The sequence below is a fragment of the Gossypium arboreum genome, chromosome 10, assembly GCF_025698485.1.
Source record: "Gossypium arboreum isolate Shixiya-1 chromosome 10, ASM2569848v2, whole genome shotgun sequence".
Lineage (NCBI taxonomy): Eukaryota > Viridiplantae > Streptophyta > Magnoliopsida > Malvales > Malvaceae > Gossypium > Gossypium arboreum.
In genome coordinates this window covers 1437199-1451621 of record NC_069079.1, presented here as the reverse complement: position 1 = coordinate 1451621, position 14423 = coordinate 1437199, and the positions used below count along the sequence as shown (strand labels likewise).

The 14423-nt window shown below is 30.0% G+C and overlaps 4 protein-coding genes across 4 annotated transcripts; 3 read left to right on the top strand and 1 right to left on the bottom strand.

Annotated features, from left to right (window-relative positions):
* The first annotated feature begins 2839 nt into the window (after positions 1-2839).
* On the top strand, positions 2840-5208 carry LOC108451361 (calcium/calmodulin-regulated receptor-like kinase 1). The gene is made up of 7 exons (XM_017749056.2): positions 2840-3176; positions 3259-3412; positions 3518-3644; positions 4082-4167; positions 4241-4312; positions 4384-4590; positions 4679-5208. Exons 1-7 carry the CDS (start codon positions 2854-2856, stop codon positions 4955-4957), a joined length of 1248 nt encoding a protein of 415 aa, XP_017604545.1. The 5' UTR covers positions 2840-2853; the 3' UTR covers positions 4958-5208.
* On the bottom strand, positions 5003-7018 carry LOC108450005 (protein HEAT-STRESS-ASSOCIATED 32). Its single transcript, XM_017747418.2, has 5 exons — positions 6719-7018; positions 6447-6638; positions 6148-6358; positions 5353-5576; positions 5003-5264 (listed from the first exon to the last, which is right to left on the bottom strand). Exons 1-5 carry the CDS (start codon positions 6842-6844, stop codon positions 5154-5156), a joined length of 864 nt encoding a protein of 287 aa, XP_017602907.1. The 5' UTR covers positions 6845-7018; the 3' UTR covers positions 5003-5153.
* Positions 7019-8709: 1691 nt separating this feature from the next.
* LOC108452630 (protein DESIGUAL 2-like) lies at positions 8710-10387 on the top strand. Its single transcript, XM_017750432.2, has 3 exons — positions 8710-8849; positions 8934-9139; positions 10007-10387. Exons 1-3 carry the CDS (start codon positions 8751-8753, stop codon positions 10218-10220), a joined length of 519 nt encoding a protein of 172 aa, XP_017605921.1. The 5' UTR covers positions 8710-8750; the 3' UTR covers positions 10221-10387.
* Positions 10388-12423: 2036 nt separating this feature from the next.
* LOC108452698 (protein DESIGUAL 2-like) lies at positions 12424-13781 on the top strand. Its single transcript, XM_017750497.2, has 3 exons — positions 12424-12565; positions 12655-12860; positions 13464-13781. The coding sequence occupies exons 1-3, from the start codon at positions 12467-12469 to the stop codon at positions 13666-13668; spliced, it is 510 nt and encodes a 169-aa protein (XP_017605986.1). The 5' UTR covers positions 12424-12466; the 3' UTR covers positions 13669-13781.
* Positions 13782-14423: the final 642 nt, after the last annotated feature.

Below are 14423 nucleotides of genomic sequence, written 5' to 3'. Positions count from 1 at the left end.
TGGATCATTTCTCAATAGATATCCCTTGATTTCTTAATCCAAATGATTACATCTTTGATTACGTCATTCAATATATTGTTCTTCACGTGAAAGGGGTTAGTATTATCCATCGATATCAACTTCTTACAAAAAAAACGTGGAAAACAGTATTTAAAATCCATATCAAACAAATTCTTGTGAAAGAAAACACATCTAAAATAGCATAAAAATTAGTGTATTAAGAATTTGTATGTGTATCTTTGTGTATAATTCAATTACGTGTCATACTATTAAGTTTGACGAGGTCGTGGACAATATAGTTTTTGTTTTCTCAATTTCATAATCAAGTTTGACTTTTGTATTTGTACTTTGATACTTGTAGTACTTGACAATTAAGTATATTTTAGTTCTGAACTTGAAAATTATAAAAGTTTAATGACATAATACTATGGGATTGTGTTAAACACAGTATTTTAATAATTAGATAAGTGGTTAAACAAGTCAAACCATCAATTTTTTATTTAACTAGTTCGATTGGTTTAATCATTAGACTAATAATAATCAATTAAAATTTCATAAAATTCTAAAATAAAAAATTTACTAAACTTGTTCTACTATCGCTTTTTGTCTCGGTTTTCAATTTTTACCAACTCCAAGCAGTTTTCAAGTTAATTTGTTCAAACTATTATATCAATCAGTTTTTGGTTTATCTAATCCGGTCATGTTCTAATAACATTGGTTATATCATCAAATCTAGACAGAATCTAAGTTTATGAACCAAAATAGACCTAATTACCAAGTTTAAGACCAAATTGAACTAAAAAAAAATACAAATACTAAAACAGCCGTAAGTGCTAAATTTAGATGTCAAATTCAAAATTTAAATCACAATTATATTGAAAAGAAAATATAATGTCCACAACACTTAATGGACTTGTATGTTATTTGCATAAAAATCATCAAAATAAAGACAAAAACATGTTTGGTTAAAAATTTTGAAAATGAATTTTATAAAATAAAAATAAAAATACGTGAAAATTGGTAAAAGAAAACATGTTGTCATTATTTTCAATAAAATGTTTTACAAAAATGAAAAAAGTTGAAAACTGTTCTAAAATAAATAGATAGTGAGCAAAGAACATAGAGAATGGGAGAACAAAGTGAGAGTGTATTTTATTGATCAATCAAAATATTTACAAATTCTCTAAAGTCTTTATTTATAGGTATAAAAACATCAATAAAGTAAAAGATCTACTTTTAATGACTATTAGAATTTAGAATACATCAAAACATATCCTTATCTTAATAGACATTCACTTAATAATATATTCATAACAAAATAAATACTTTTTAAAAGTTTTTTGTTAGGCATTAAATTTATCCGTTTGAATCCTTTTAGAAGTATTTTATTTTTATTTTTATAACCTTTAAACTTTTTTTATTTAATTGCATTTTATTTTACTATTGTAATACATTTTAATGAATTATACTTTAATTTGATTATTTACTTATATTTTTCATTTTCATTTTGACAAATACATACCAAATTGTTTTCACTATTTTCATTATCAAATTTTGAATTAATCAATTGAGTTATTCGATATTTTCAAGTCAAACTCGAATAAGTAGTTTGGTTTTTGAGTTTGAGTCGAGTTTAATTTTACAATTTGAATAACTCAAATAATATATTGATGTAAATATCCATTTGGTCTTTGTCAATTTAAAAATAAATAAACTGGTCCCTTTCAAGTTTCAACAAAAATACAAAAAAATAAAAATATTTTTAAATATATATGCTCAAACATGGAACTAGTGATATTGTAATTTTCTTTTAATTTCATAGGTTTAAATTTTTTAATTTAATTGAATAATTTCACTTGATTCGACTCAAATTGCAATTTCTCAACTCAATTAATTTTTTAAAATTAAATTAAAATGATAAAATATAACTCGTCAACTTAATTAACTCTATTTCACTCCATTCGATTGAAACATTTGCCCTTACTTGAGTGATACTATCGAGTAAAATTCTCACGTAGCTTATGTTGAATGAACTTTGTATCTAACAAGCACACATATGTTATCCTAAGTACCTCACAAATTTAAACTTATAAAATTCACTTACATGTATCCCATGCGCGAAAGCTTAGCTTATGGTGGTTTTTAGTGTATTTTTTATCATATCTCTAGTTCTCTATACAACACTTATCAGTAACTTTTTTTAAGTAAAAATGACATAGCAATTTACTTTTATTATAAGTCTCTATGATACTTTTACCGACAAAAACATATCCATACGTACATTTATCAAGTTTCACTACCATAATAATAGTAAATAACTTCTTGATTATTACCTTTTTCCCTCGATAACTAATCATCACTTAATAGGTAATTTAGGCAAAAGTTTCATTTATTTCCATATTTTCACCACCCTAATCATCTAAATAAGGAAACGACTTACGCCAGTATATTTGATTGCCTTCCATTGCCTGTAATCCATTTTTTCCCAGATTTCATCAGCCACCAAAATAGGCATAAAATCTCCATATTGAAGGCAAACATACTAATCCATTAAAGCAATCGTCTGGATTAACAAGTAATTAATTACATGTCACACCCTTAATTTTAATGATTATGAAGCTTTATTACTATATAAAAAAATCTTAACGTTATTTAATTAATACCAACGCACGTGCACTTGTGCCATATATGGATGGTTGTAATTTTCCCAGACAGTCTGGTCTAATCCGCACATGCTTGTGGGTATGAAAAAAAACTGAAAAAAGAAAACATAACTTTGTTTTTCTTCTTCTTCTTTTTTTCTTATTAAATAATAAATTTAAGTGAAAATTTTAACAGGTTTTATTTTAAGAAATGAAAACTTTCGAGTTGGGATTAGTTTTTGGCACCACCATTGGAGTAGGAGTTGGTTTTATTTTGGCCATGGCTATTGCATGGTACATTATGTACCGAAAGAAACGTTTCGATCGATCTCATGATACAGAAAAGGTTTGTCCAAGGGCTGACAATCACCCCATCCGTATTAATGGATCGGATTCCAGCACAGTATTGTCGGATTCTAACCAGAGTCGAGATTCCCCTAGGACATCTGAATGGAGTAACATGCCCCAATGGTTAGAAGGGCTTCGGAGGAAGAGTGTGGCATCCGCATGCGGCATACCAAAATACTCTTACAAGTATGAAAGAGTTTTTGCATTTCAGACTTTCTTTTCGTTTATTTTCTTTGTCAACGTTATTTTAGGACGAGATGTTTTGCAGAGAGCTACAAAAAGCGACATGGAATTTTACGACGAATATAGGTGAAGGGGCATTTGGTCCTGTTTATAAAGCTCAAATAACAACTGGTCAGACAGTTGCTGTTAAAGTGCTTGCTACTGATTCCAAGCAAGGGGCATTGGAATTCCTTACAGAGGTAACTAAATTTCTGGTTTCAATTTCCATGTCCTACGAATCAATGATTGGTTTTATTGGAAATCAGGTGAAAGCTTGTACACATCAATATTTTGTTGCTTTGTAGGTTCTGTTGCTTGGAAGATTACACCATAGGAACCTCGTGAACTTGATGGGGTATTGTGCTGAAAGAGGGCTGCATATGCTTGTTTATGTTTATATGAGCAATGGAAGCCTTGCCTCCCATTTATACAGTAAGAATAATCCAAGCTGATAAAAGCACAAATAGCATTCCACTCTACTTCCTTCTATTAAAGGATATATAAATTAATCTTTATACTTTAAATTAAAAAACAAACACATTTTTCTGTTAAGAATTCATTCATCCATTTTGTTCAATTATTTTATCAATCACATCAAATTTTTAACAGTAAAAATTGATGAAATTTAACAAAAATGATCGGTTTATATTTTAATCTTACGTACAAGAAATTAATTTGCTCATTCTTTTGAGTAAAAGAAACATACTATAATCTATCTGTTAGTACAAAAGTCACCATGATATTTTTACCATTGAAACTTCCATTCATGTAACATCATCTATCATAAAGATGTATGCATACTTTGTCCAAGAAACAAATTCAAGAGTACTTGTCATGATGCAAAATGCATTATCACGTTTGAACTGCAGACGAAAAACATGAGCCTTTGACCTGGAATCTGAGGGTACAGATAGCTCTAGATGTGGCAAGGGGTTTGGAATATCTTCATTATGGGGTAAATTCTGTAATCTGGTTTACGGTTTATAGTTTAAATACGTAGTTGCTCACTCAGCCTGTTTTCGTAACAGGCTGTTCCACCAGTAGTGCACCGAGACATCAAATCGTCGAATATTTTGTTGGATCACTTCATGAACGCTAGAGTAAGTTTTCAGTTCTCTGCTAGATACTCCATTTCTCCTATCAATGAGACTTAATAAGACCAACTGTGCAGGTAGCTGACTTTGGGATTTCAAGGCAGGAGAAGAGTGCTTTGCATTCTTCATCTGATATTAAAGGAACTTTCGGTTACGTAGACCCAGAATACATATCTACATCAATTTTTACTAAGAAAAGTGATGTTTACAGTTTCGGGGTTCTCCTATTTGAACTAATGAGTGGCAATAATGCACAAAAGAATCTCATGGAATACGTAGAGTTTGTAAGTTGAAGACCTGCTTAGGTTATGATTACTTGATATTATACGTATAGATTATGAACATTTATTGAAGGGCTTTGACATTGAATAGGTGGCTCTTGGCGTAGAGGACAATGAAGGGTGGGAAGAGATTGCAGACCCTAGACTTGAAGGAAAATTTGATGTTCAACAACTAAATTTTATGGGTGGTCTTGCTTATAATTGTGTAAATCCTGTTTCAAGAAAAAGGCCCTCAATGAGGGAGATTGTGTTGGCACTGTCCGAGATTCGTAAGCCAAGGAACTCGGAAACCTACCGGGTTATAACAGAAGAAACTACTTTCGAACTGGACTTACAAGGGACTTTTGATTCTTCCTTAACTGAAAGATGAGAAGATATAAGCACAATCAGTAGAATCCGACACGAAAACAAAAAATCATTGTCAATGCTTCAAATTTATTGCAATAATAGTCGATAATGTTTTCATCTTGATTAAACTTCACACTCTCAGCACAAACATAAGGCATACCAATGCTTACTTGATAAACTACAGCAGGGAAGTTGTATCTCTATAAGTCTTTACCAGTTCAGAACAGAAAATACGACGAACCAAGAACCGAGTTGTGATTTTTTCCAAGGTTGCATCCTCTGAGACACTCTAAATCCATTACTTGAGAGTGATCCACAAAGAGGTTCACCTGAAAGTAACAAGTCATGAATGTCAGTTATATATAATCAGAAACATCAGAATTTGGTATGGGGTAACTTAATGAATAATCATTATACCTTTGGTCCATATTGCTTGACAAACCATTCAGAGGCTCTAGCATTTGAAGCATCAAACATTGTCTTCTCAAGACCTAGACGACCAATAACCTTTGCAATTACATCCGCCCGTACTGAATCAGCATGTTTGCATAGATCATCTGCATCGATCATAATCATGTCTGCACCAGCTTCTAAACATCTCTCAGCCCTCCTGATCAATAGGTCAACATCTTCAACAAGTTCTGTAAATATATTCAGGTTATAGCAAATGCAACAATGATAGTTGGTTTTTGAAAACAGCTCAGAGACCACATTGGTTCAACCAAACCATATTTCAATGGTTCCACTCATTCTAACCAGTACAAAAACTGAACATTATTGCTATGAACATCCATACAAAAGAAAATAAAGGGTCTAAAAGATGGCAATCACTGAAAAAAGTATGATTAGCTATATGGTTCAACTCCATTGAAACTTAATTCAATAAAAGCAAAGCAAATGCAAATCCCTCATCAAAATTTGGAAAAAAATCATAAAAACCAATAGCAATGGTAAAAGTACCATGGAGACCCCTGTAGTAAGAGTCAAATTGCATTTTGTCCCCTTTACTCAAAATATAGGCAAATTTATCTCTATGCATTATATCAAAGAACAACCTAATCCTTTCTATTAAAATTTAATCCATTTCTACTATTATAAACTAGTGTTGCTGATAGAATAACTAAATAATAATTACAAGTAGTGTGCCACGTGTTCCTCATTCTAACCTATAGGGACCAATTTTTAATGGTAAAAAAGGAATGAGATCCATACCAGTAGATCTTGGAGGAGGAGGAACATAAGCTCCAAATGCTCTATCACCACCAATAGGTATATCAGACTTTTTAAACTTGACAGCAAACTGAGGCTTAGCTTTTAAGCCACCACTTTTAATCAATCTCACATATCTCAAGAGTGTATCTTCAGGAACTTCAAGTGATGTCACATTCAACTCAATTGTATCAAACCCCATTTGCTTACACTCCTTCAAGAACATTAAATCACAACATTATCAAAAAAAGGAAAATACTTTAACCATAAAAAAGCTTCAATCTTGGTATAACTCAACTTACTTCAACAAAATCTTTAAAAGCCGAAGGACCTTTACGAATCAAATGTTCAGCCCAATCACCAGTACTAACATAAACATTATGTTGATGAGCCATATCAATCACTTGTTTCAAAAACGATTTAGGCATTAAACTGTGAGAACCCCCGGAAAACTTCAACCCATCAACAAATTGACCCATTGATTCAAATATATCCTGGTAAAAAAAGAAACCATTTTTATTCAGCTCAATCATAAATTTCCGAAATTTAAAAACAACCCATTGAAATTCAATACCTGAAGAACGTTCTGGGTCAAGAGAGTATGATTGGGTCCTCGCATTTCAGTGACCCCAAACCGGCGAGGCTTTTCGGGTCGATCCTCGTCTTCCTCGAAATTCTTCCATCTGTAATAAAGCGACATTTTTTGTTCACTCTGTTTTTACGGTTTTTTTCTGGAAAACAGAGAATTTCCCAGGATTTTATTTTTATCTCCCAATATATAAGCATGGCGATAAATGAAAATAATCTATATCTGAAGTTTTGAGTTGGTTCTAGAGAAATGTTCTTTTTCCATGATCGAGACTCATCGAACACTTGTACTTTTCCGAAATATTTGTCCTACGTGTAATATATATTTTCCCTCGAAAATGGATAAGGCCAGAATTTTCCTGTTAGAGAGAAAATTTTACGTTGTATTAGTTGATTTGGGCCTTTATCTTGTTTGTTTACAAAGAAAATTCAAATGGGCTTTTAAGTAAAAATAAACCCTATTAAAAAAAAAACTAGCTCTAAAGCATTTTGAGATGATTTCTATATGTTTGTTTTATGAGAATTTTTCTTCTTTTTTATTTTTTTATTTTGGCAATGACTTTATGAGAAATTTGACATAGTTAAAAAGTACCTTAAATTATATTTTTATATTAAAATTTAAATTTTAATTATATACTTGAATTTGAAATCACGATAAAAAATGTATAATAATTCATAGAATAATTATACGAAAAAGTGCTCGTAAGATTTCACGACAAAAAAAAGCCTGTCTTGGCTTCCTGTTTTGGGTTTTTCTTACCCTTCTCTTGGTGAAAATATGACTTAATTACTTCTTATCGTATGTCAATTTGTAGAGCTTTAAAAGTTAAGTCATGACGAGCTTCTTTGCATGTGTATTTAAATATAATATATTAATGTAGATTACTTTCTCGAGGTTTTTGAGTTTGCATGGTTCCTTATCCATGTGCTAAAAAGATAGAGACTAACATTTACTTGCTAAGCAAGTTATTCACGTACAATCCATAAACATTACAAACTATTTAACGAAAATAGTTAATGTTAGATTTTTTTGCCAAGAAAACCCGTAGCAAGTTCAAAAGATATTATTGATTTTGTATTGAATTCTCAAGCATAACCACATGTTCCACTTAAAAAAGGACCTACCACTTGGGCTTAAAGGAGAATGTTGTACTAACGTTGATGCACTCCTAAGATAATAATAAATCTATTTAAGCTTAACTACCTCATATTGATAGAATTCCATGATACGTGACTGTGATGATCCATTACACATTTAACGGGATTAAATGCTTATATGAATATATTTTGCTAGTGGATAAGGGACCTCTACTATAAATACTTTAAAAAACTATGAAGAGGAGGTAGACCTTATAGCACCCTATAATGACTTTGAGTATATTCATTTTTCTCAATCAGTTTATCATTTTATCTTTGTTCTGACTCTTAACTTTTACAGGTACATCACCTTAATTTCCTTCTTGTATTCCTCCTTTATTATATCTTATATCAACAGTTAATAATAGTAAGAATTCAAAATAAGAGAATCAAAAATATGTTAAATCCCGAAATTTAGAGAATTTGACCAAAAAAAAGTAAATGGCATTGCCCTCCGAAAGTTTGATTCCAGGCTTCCAGCTAAGGTTTATGATGTATGTATCATTTCCTTCACAAAGTTACACTGTTACGATCTTTTCCTTTGATTCCAAAATGAAAACACATCTCATGGGTCGATCAATGCTTTTTCTATCATTCTTGTGAAAAAAAAATTCTACTTTTCTTGTCATCCATGGAAGGAATATATGAATTTCAAAGAAAAGCAAGTTCAAAAAAGAAAGAATAAAATATGAATGAGCAAAAAAAAAGAAGCTTTTTAACCCAAAAACAAGCAGCTTAATCACTTTCGTATTTGTTACTAATCTCCATACCTGTTCCCTACTTTATTCTTATTCTCCTCTTCATTAATACACCATATATAGCCCTTTATATAATGGGTGCCATTCACTGACAGATATCTGCAATTTTATTACAGTAAAAACATGGCAAGAAACTATGGTTTTTTGATTTGTTTATTGATTATGGCTTTGGACATTACTGCTGGAGTACTTGGCATTGAAGCTGAAATAGCTGAAAACAAGGTATGTTTGAAAAGAGAATTGTAATTATTGATTCATTTTTTTTCATGGTGTTTATGGTTTTTTTTCTTTTTTGGGTTAAAACAGGTGAAGCATTTGAGGATGTGGATTTTTGAATGTAGAGACCCAAGTTTACAAGCTTTCAAGCTAGGACTTGCAGCATCTGTACTACTTGGTCTGGCTCATGTTACTGGGAACTTACTTGGTGGTTGTGTGTGCATTTGGACAAAGAGAGATTTAGACGAAGCATCTGCTAACAAACAATTAGCTGTGGCTTCCCTTATTTTCTCATGGTATGCATGTCTTGAATTAGTGTTCATAAATTGGGCGAGGTTGAGTTGAATTTAAGTTAGATTTATAGTTTGAATATCTTATATAGTTAGTCAACTTGAAATATAGATTTTAATTATTTTTTCAAATTTGTTTATATCTTTAATTAATTAATTTAACTCATTTACTTCACATTTTGATTTTTAATTATGAAAATGTGTTTTTTTTAACATTTTGTAATTTATTTTATTAAATTTCTCGAGTTATTCGATGATCCAACCTTAAATCCGCTAGTAACAAAGACTTAAAATCAATGCAAATTTTTTATTACAACTTTGAATATAAACAAATTAACATCTTTTTAACACTTATATTATAGTATTATATATTTATTTTATATAGTATAAACTCAAGGGTGAATACAAGGAATAATGGTCTTGGTCTAAAAAGTAAATGAAAAATTTGATTTTATTATCCTTTGAAAAATTATAAATTAGCATAATAGTAAAATTATTTTTAACTCCTAAAAATTTATAAATTTAATTTTGATCCTTAAAATATTTTTCTTAACTTTGTCCAATATAATCTTCATAAGTAAAATAGGAAAACATATTATAGAATTGAAAATGGACTAAATTGGCCAAACTCAAATCTTAACTATTAAAATTAAAATCCAATCCATATTTTAAATAAACTTAATTTTTCTTATCCAAATTCATTTTGAAAAAACTTTCTAACTTAAATGAATAACTAATTCTGTCTATGTCCCCTCCATTGTTCAATACACTTAATAGATGATGAATAGCCACTTACTTCTTGATACCCAAATTTGCAATTTACAAAAGTTTGCAGATTTTTTCTTAAAAAACATTTTTGATGATGAAAAACAGGATAATATTAGCAGTGGGATTCACAATGCTGATCATAGGGACACTGTACAACTCAAAGTCGAGGAAAACATGTGGCATAACCCACCATCGGCTCTTTTCCATTGGAGGGATTCTATGTTTCATTCATGGACTTTTCACCGTTGCTTACTATGTATCAGCCACCGCAGCTGGCCGAGAAGCTAAAGCAAATGGGTCTCGAGGCATCACTGCTTAATTTGCCTTTTTCCCTACTTTCTTCCAGCTTTGTAACAAAAGCCTATATTTTATTCTTTATTTTGTGTTGATGTTTTGGATATAACCACCATCTTAATGGTTGTTTTAATTTTTGTGTTATTGGAATTGAAATCTTTTTGAATGAGGTTGATAGTTATCATGGTTAAATTTTATTATTAGTTATTGTAATATACGTAAATTATGAATTTAATTCGTGTACTTTATTATGTCGTTCCTGTAAGACCTAAAAAAATTATAAGATGTATTTTTTTATAGGTATATAAAAGGGCAAATTAAGCAACCTCTTAAGGATGGGCAACATGCAAGCAAAGGACCCTAACATCGCGAATGCCAAGCGAGAGCAAAGCCTGACATGCTCAACATGAGACAATGAGAGCAAATGAACATAGCAGGTGGATGAGTCAATCTCGAGGCAAGCACCTCTGAAACCTCTTTTAAGATCAGCTCACAATTCATATTCTTCAACCTTAATCATTTCCTCCTTGTTAATCACTAACTTCACCATCAGAAAGAGATCATTGGAATGCCAATTCCGATACTCATGATTTATTTCCTCCTTGCAGGGCCTTTCCCCTTCACAGTCCAGATTCCAACCCAAATTTATACCTATTTGAGCTTGTATTAACATACTCGAATTTGGTCAATTTTAATATCATTATTTTTAAAATTTTGAAATTTCAATCATAATACAAATTATAGCTTTCAGAGTGATTAGGTCAAAGTTTTCTATTAATATTATATTATATGTAAGTTGTGGATTTAACCCTCATTCTCTTATTTGATCATTTTAATTACTACATTTTACGATTTTAAAATTTCAATATTGACTCAAATTGTAACCATTAAATCTATTTACTAAAATAATGTGATTTTTTAAGTATTACGTAAAAATAATAAGTTAAACATGACATTATAAATTTGACAATATCATATTCAAATTGTTCATATAGTAAGTACAAACAAAATAGTTAATATTATTTAGGTATCAATTGATACATATCGTTTTAATCATAAATCAGTTCTAAATAATTTTAAGTTTCATTCAAATCAAAATTTTAATATATTTCGATTCGATAAACACAATCCATTGTAATTTTTGAAGTATTTTCGTTCAATGTGTAATATATAATTTTTTCCCCTCGAAATGGAGAAAGAATTTTCTTGTTAGAGAAAGAAATTTTACGTTGTATTAGTCGATTGGGCCTTTTTGTTAAGAACTAAAATTCAAATGGGCTTCTAAGTAAAAGTCAACCTAAGCAAAAAATTATCTCAGAAGCAATTTCAAATAATTCCCAAGCATACTCCTTGATTATTCTATGCGCAAGGCATGATTGCTTTATGAGAATTTTCACTTTTTTTTAAGAGAGATTTTATAAATGAGATACGATGCATAAGATTTAAAACTTTAACATTTGACAATATTATTAAGATTTTATTGAAATTTAAAATTGTTAAAAAGTAAATTAAACAATGATTCCGGTCTTTCTATTATATTAAAATTTGAAATTTAATCATATATATACTTGAATTTGACATGACTTAGTTAGTTTAAATTAGTAATATGATTAAAGTGATGAAGTAAAATTTTTTGAAGACATGATTAAGCATTCAGTTTACATGTAAACTTTTCTATTGGATTAAGTAATTTAGACTAACTAATAATATTATAAAAGTAAAAAAATCAAATTATGTGAAATTAAAGTATGAAAATTAAATCTCACATTAAATTTAGAATACTAAAGGGACCGAATCTAGAATTTGACCTAAAAAATATATATGCATGGCATTTCCTTCTGAATGTTTGATTCGATTCCAGGCTTTCAACTAAGGTTTATGATGAATGTCATTTGCTTCACAAAGTTGCATTGGTACCATCTTTTCTTTAGATTCCAACACACAATCCAAGGATAAAAGAATTGATTGATCGATGTGTTTTTTTCTATAAAAAAAAAAAAAACTACTTTTCTTGTCATCCATGGAAGGAATATGAATTTCAAAAAGAAAAAGCAAAGTGCCAAAATTAAAAAATTGTATGAGCTAAAAAGAAGCTTTTTAATCCAAAAACAAGCAGCTCAACAGCCAAATCACTTTCGTATATGTTACTAATCTGCATGCATGTTCCCTACTTTATTCTTATTTTCCTCTTCATTAATACTCCATATATAGCCTTTATAAATGGTTCCATTCACTGACAGATATCTGCAAATATTTATTACAGTAAAAAAAATGGCAACAAACGCTTGTATTCTGATTTGTTTATTGATCATAGCTTTGGATATTACTGCTGGGATACTTGGCATTGAGGCTGAAAAAGCTGAAAACAAGGTATGTTTTAGAATGTAAAGAGAATTATAATCATTGATCCTTTGTTTTTTTTTTCATGGTGTATGTGTTTTTTTTTATTTATTAAACAGGCTATGCATTTGGGGGCGGGGCATGTTGAGTGTAGAAACACCAGTTCTCAAGCTTACAGGCTAGGTTTTGCAGCATTGGTACTACTTAGCGTTGCTCATGTTATTGGGACCTTACTTGGTGGGTGTGTCTGTATTTGGAGAAAGGGAAATTCAAACAAAGCATCTGTCATCAAATATTTAGCGGTGGCTTTCCTCATTATCTCATGGTATGTCTTCTAATTAATATACCAGTGTGAGGAGCCAATCCAACAATTCATTAAATACCTCCAACTAAAAGGGATTAAAACGGATTTTTATCCCTTAATTAGGGGTGACCAAAGCTATTGCCTGTCCCTTCTAGCTATGTCTCTGTTGGTGTCCATAGGTGGTAGGGGGTGTGCATATATGATTTCAATATTATGTATAGCATTAGTAGGTGGTCCGAAAAAACTCGAATTCTGAAATCATTACTATTGAGAGTGTTAGAGCTATGTGACCCGAATCTCGTTTGATTTGGTCTGAAAATTTTAAGGTGCAACTTACTTGTTAAAGAAATTAAATAGAGAAACAAAATTAGAGATTTATGGGGCAAAGGTTTTAGGGCTAAAATGATTTTTTTATAAAATTGAAGGATAAAAAAAAATCATTGTATTTGTTTTAAACAAATTAACTTTTATCTAAACCTATTTTACAAGCTTAACTTTTTTTAAAAAAACTTCTCCAAAAACAAAAGTTATTGTTATGCTAACATAAATATTAGAATTAAAATAAATTTTAATTTAATGTGTAATTTAATGTATAAATTTTAATTTAGTGTATTTAATCTACAGGATCATATTAGTGGTGGGATTGATAATGCTGATTATAGGGACATTGTCAAACTCATCAAAGTCAGGATATTCATGCGGCATATCCCACCATCGGATGTTTACCATTGGAGGGTTTCTGTGTTTCATCCATGGAGTTTTCACGGTTGCTTACTATTTATCAGCCACCGCAGTAGGCCGAGAATGGCCTCGAAACACCACTTCCTGATTTGCCTTTTCCCTACTTGCTCCATGCTTTGTAACAAATGCCAACAACTCACATTCTTTATTTGTATTCATATTTTGGATGTAATTCACGTTTTTATTTTTGTGTTCATGAAATATTTGAAATTTATTGTGACGGATAGAGTGTTCATACGTCGAATTATTCTTCTAAATCTAAAAGTCTATTCAAAATTTGGAAAGTATAGGAAAAATATTAAGTCTAAAAAATAAACTTCAACAAATAAATTAGACATACTTAAAATATAAATATTCAAGACCTAATCCTAGCTTAGCACATTTTCTATGTTTATAATATATTATATTAAATTATTTTTATATATATTATATAATTTATAACACAGAAAAACTAAATCTATAATAATATATAGTACTATGATATAAATATTAAAAATGATAAAATGTCTATGTATAAAATTTTAATAAATGGAAATTATTAATTATTAAATATAAAATTAAAAATGATATAAATATGGTTTTTTTAATTAAGAAATAATATAAGAGGCTTAAAATGGGCCTGTGTTAACCATTTACAAATATGGGCAAACATGAAAAAAACTTTAGATTTATATTTCAAGTTGAGCAGAGTTTCAGTAGCATAAAATATATCAATATCATGTTTAAGTCCGACCTGACCATGAACACCTTTAATGATGGTAAAGTGCTTGCACAAACCAACAAGTTTTAATTTGATCAAAATTTGCTATTATTTCATTTATTATATGTAAGCTATGGATTTGT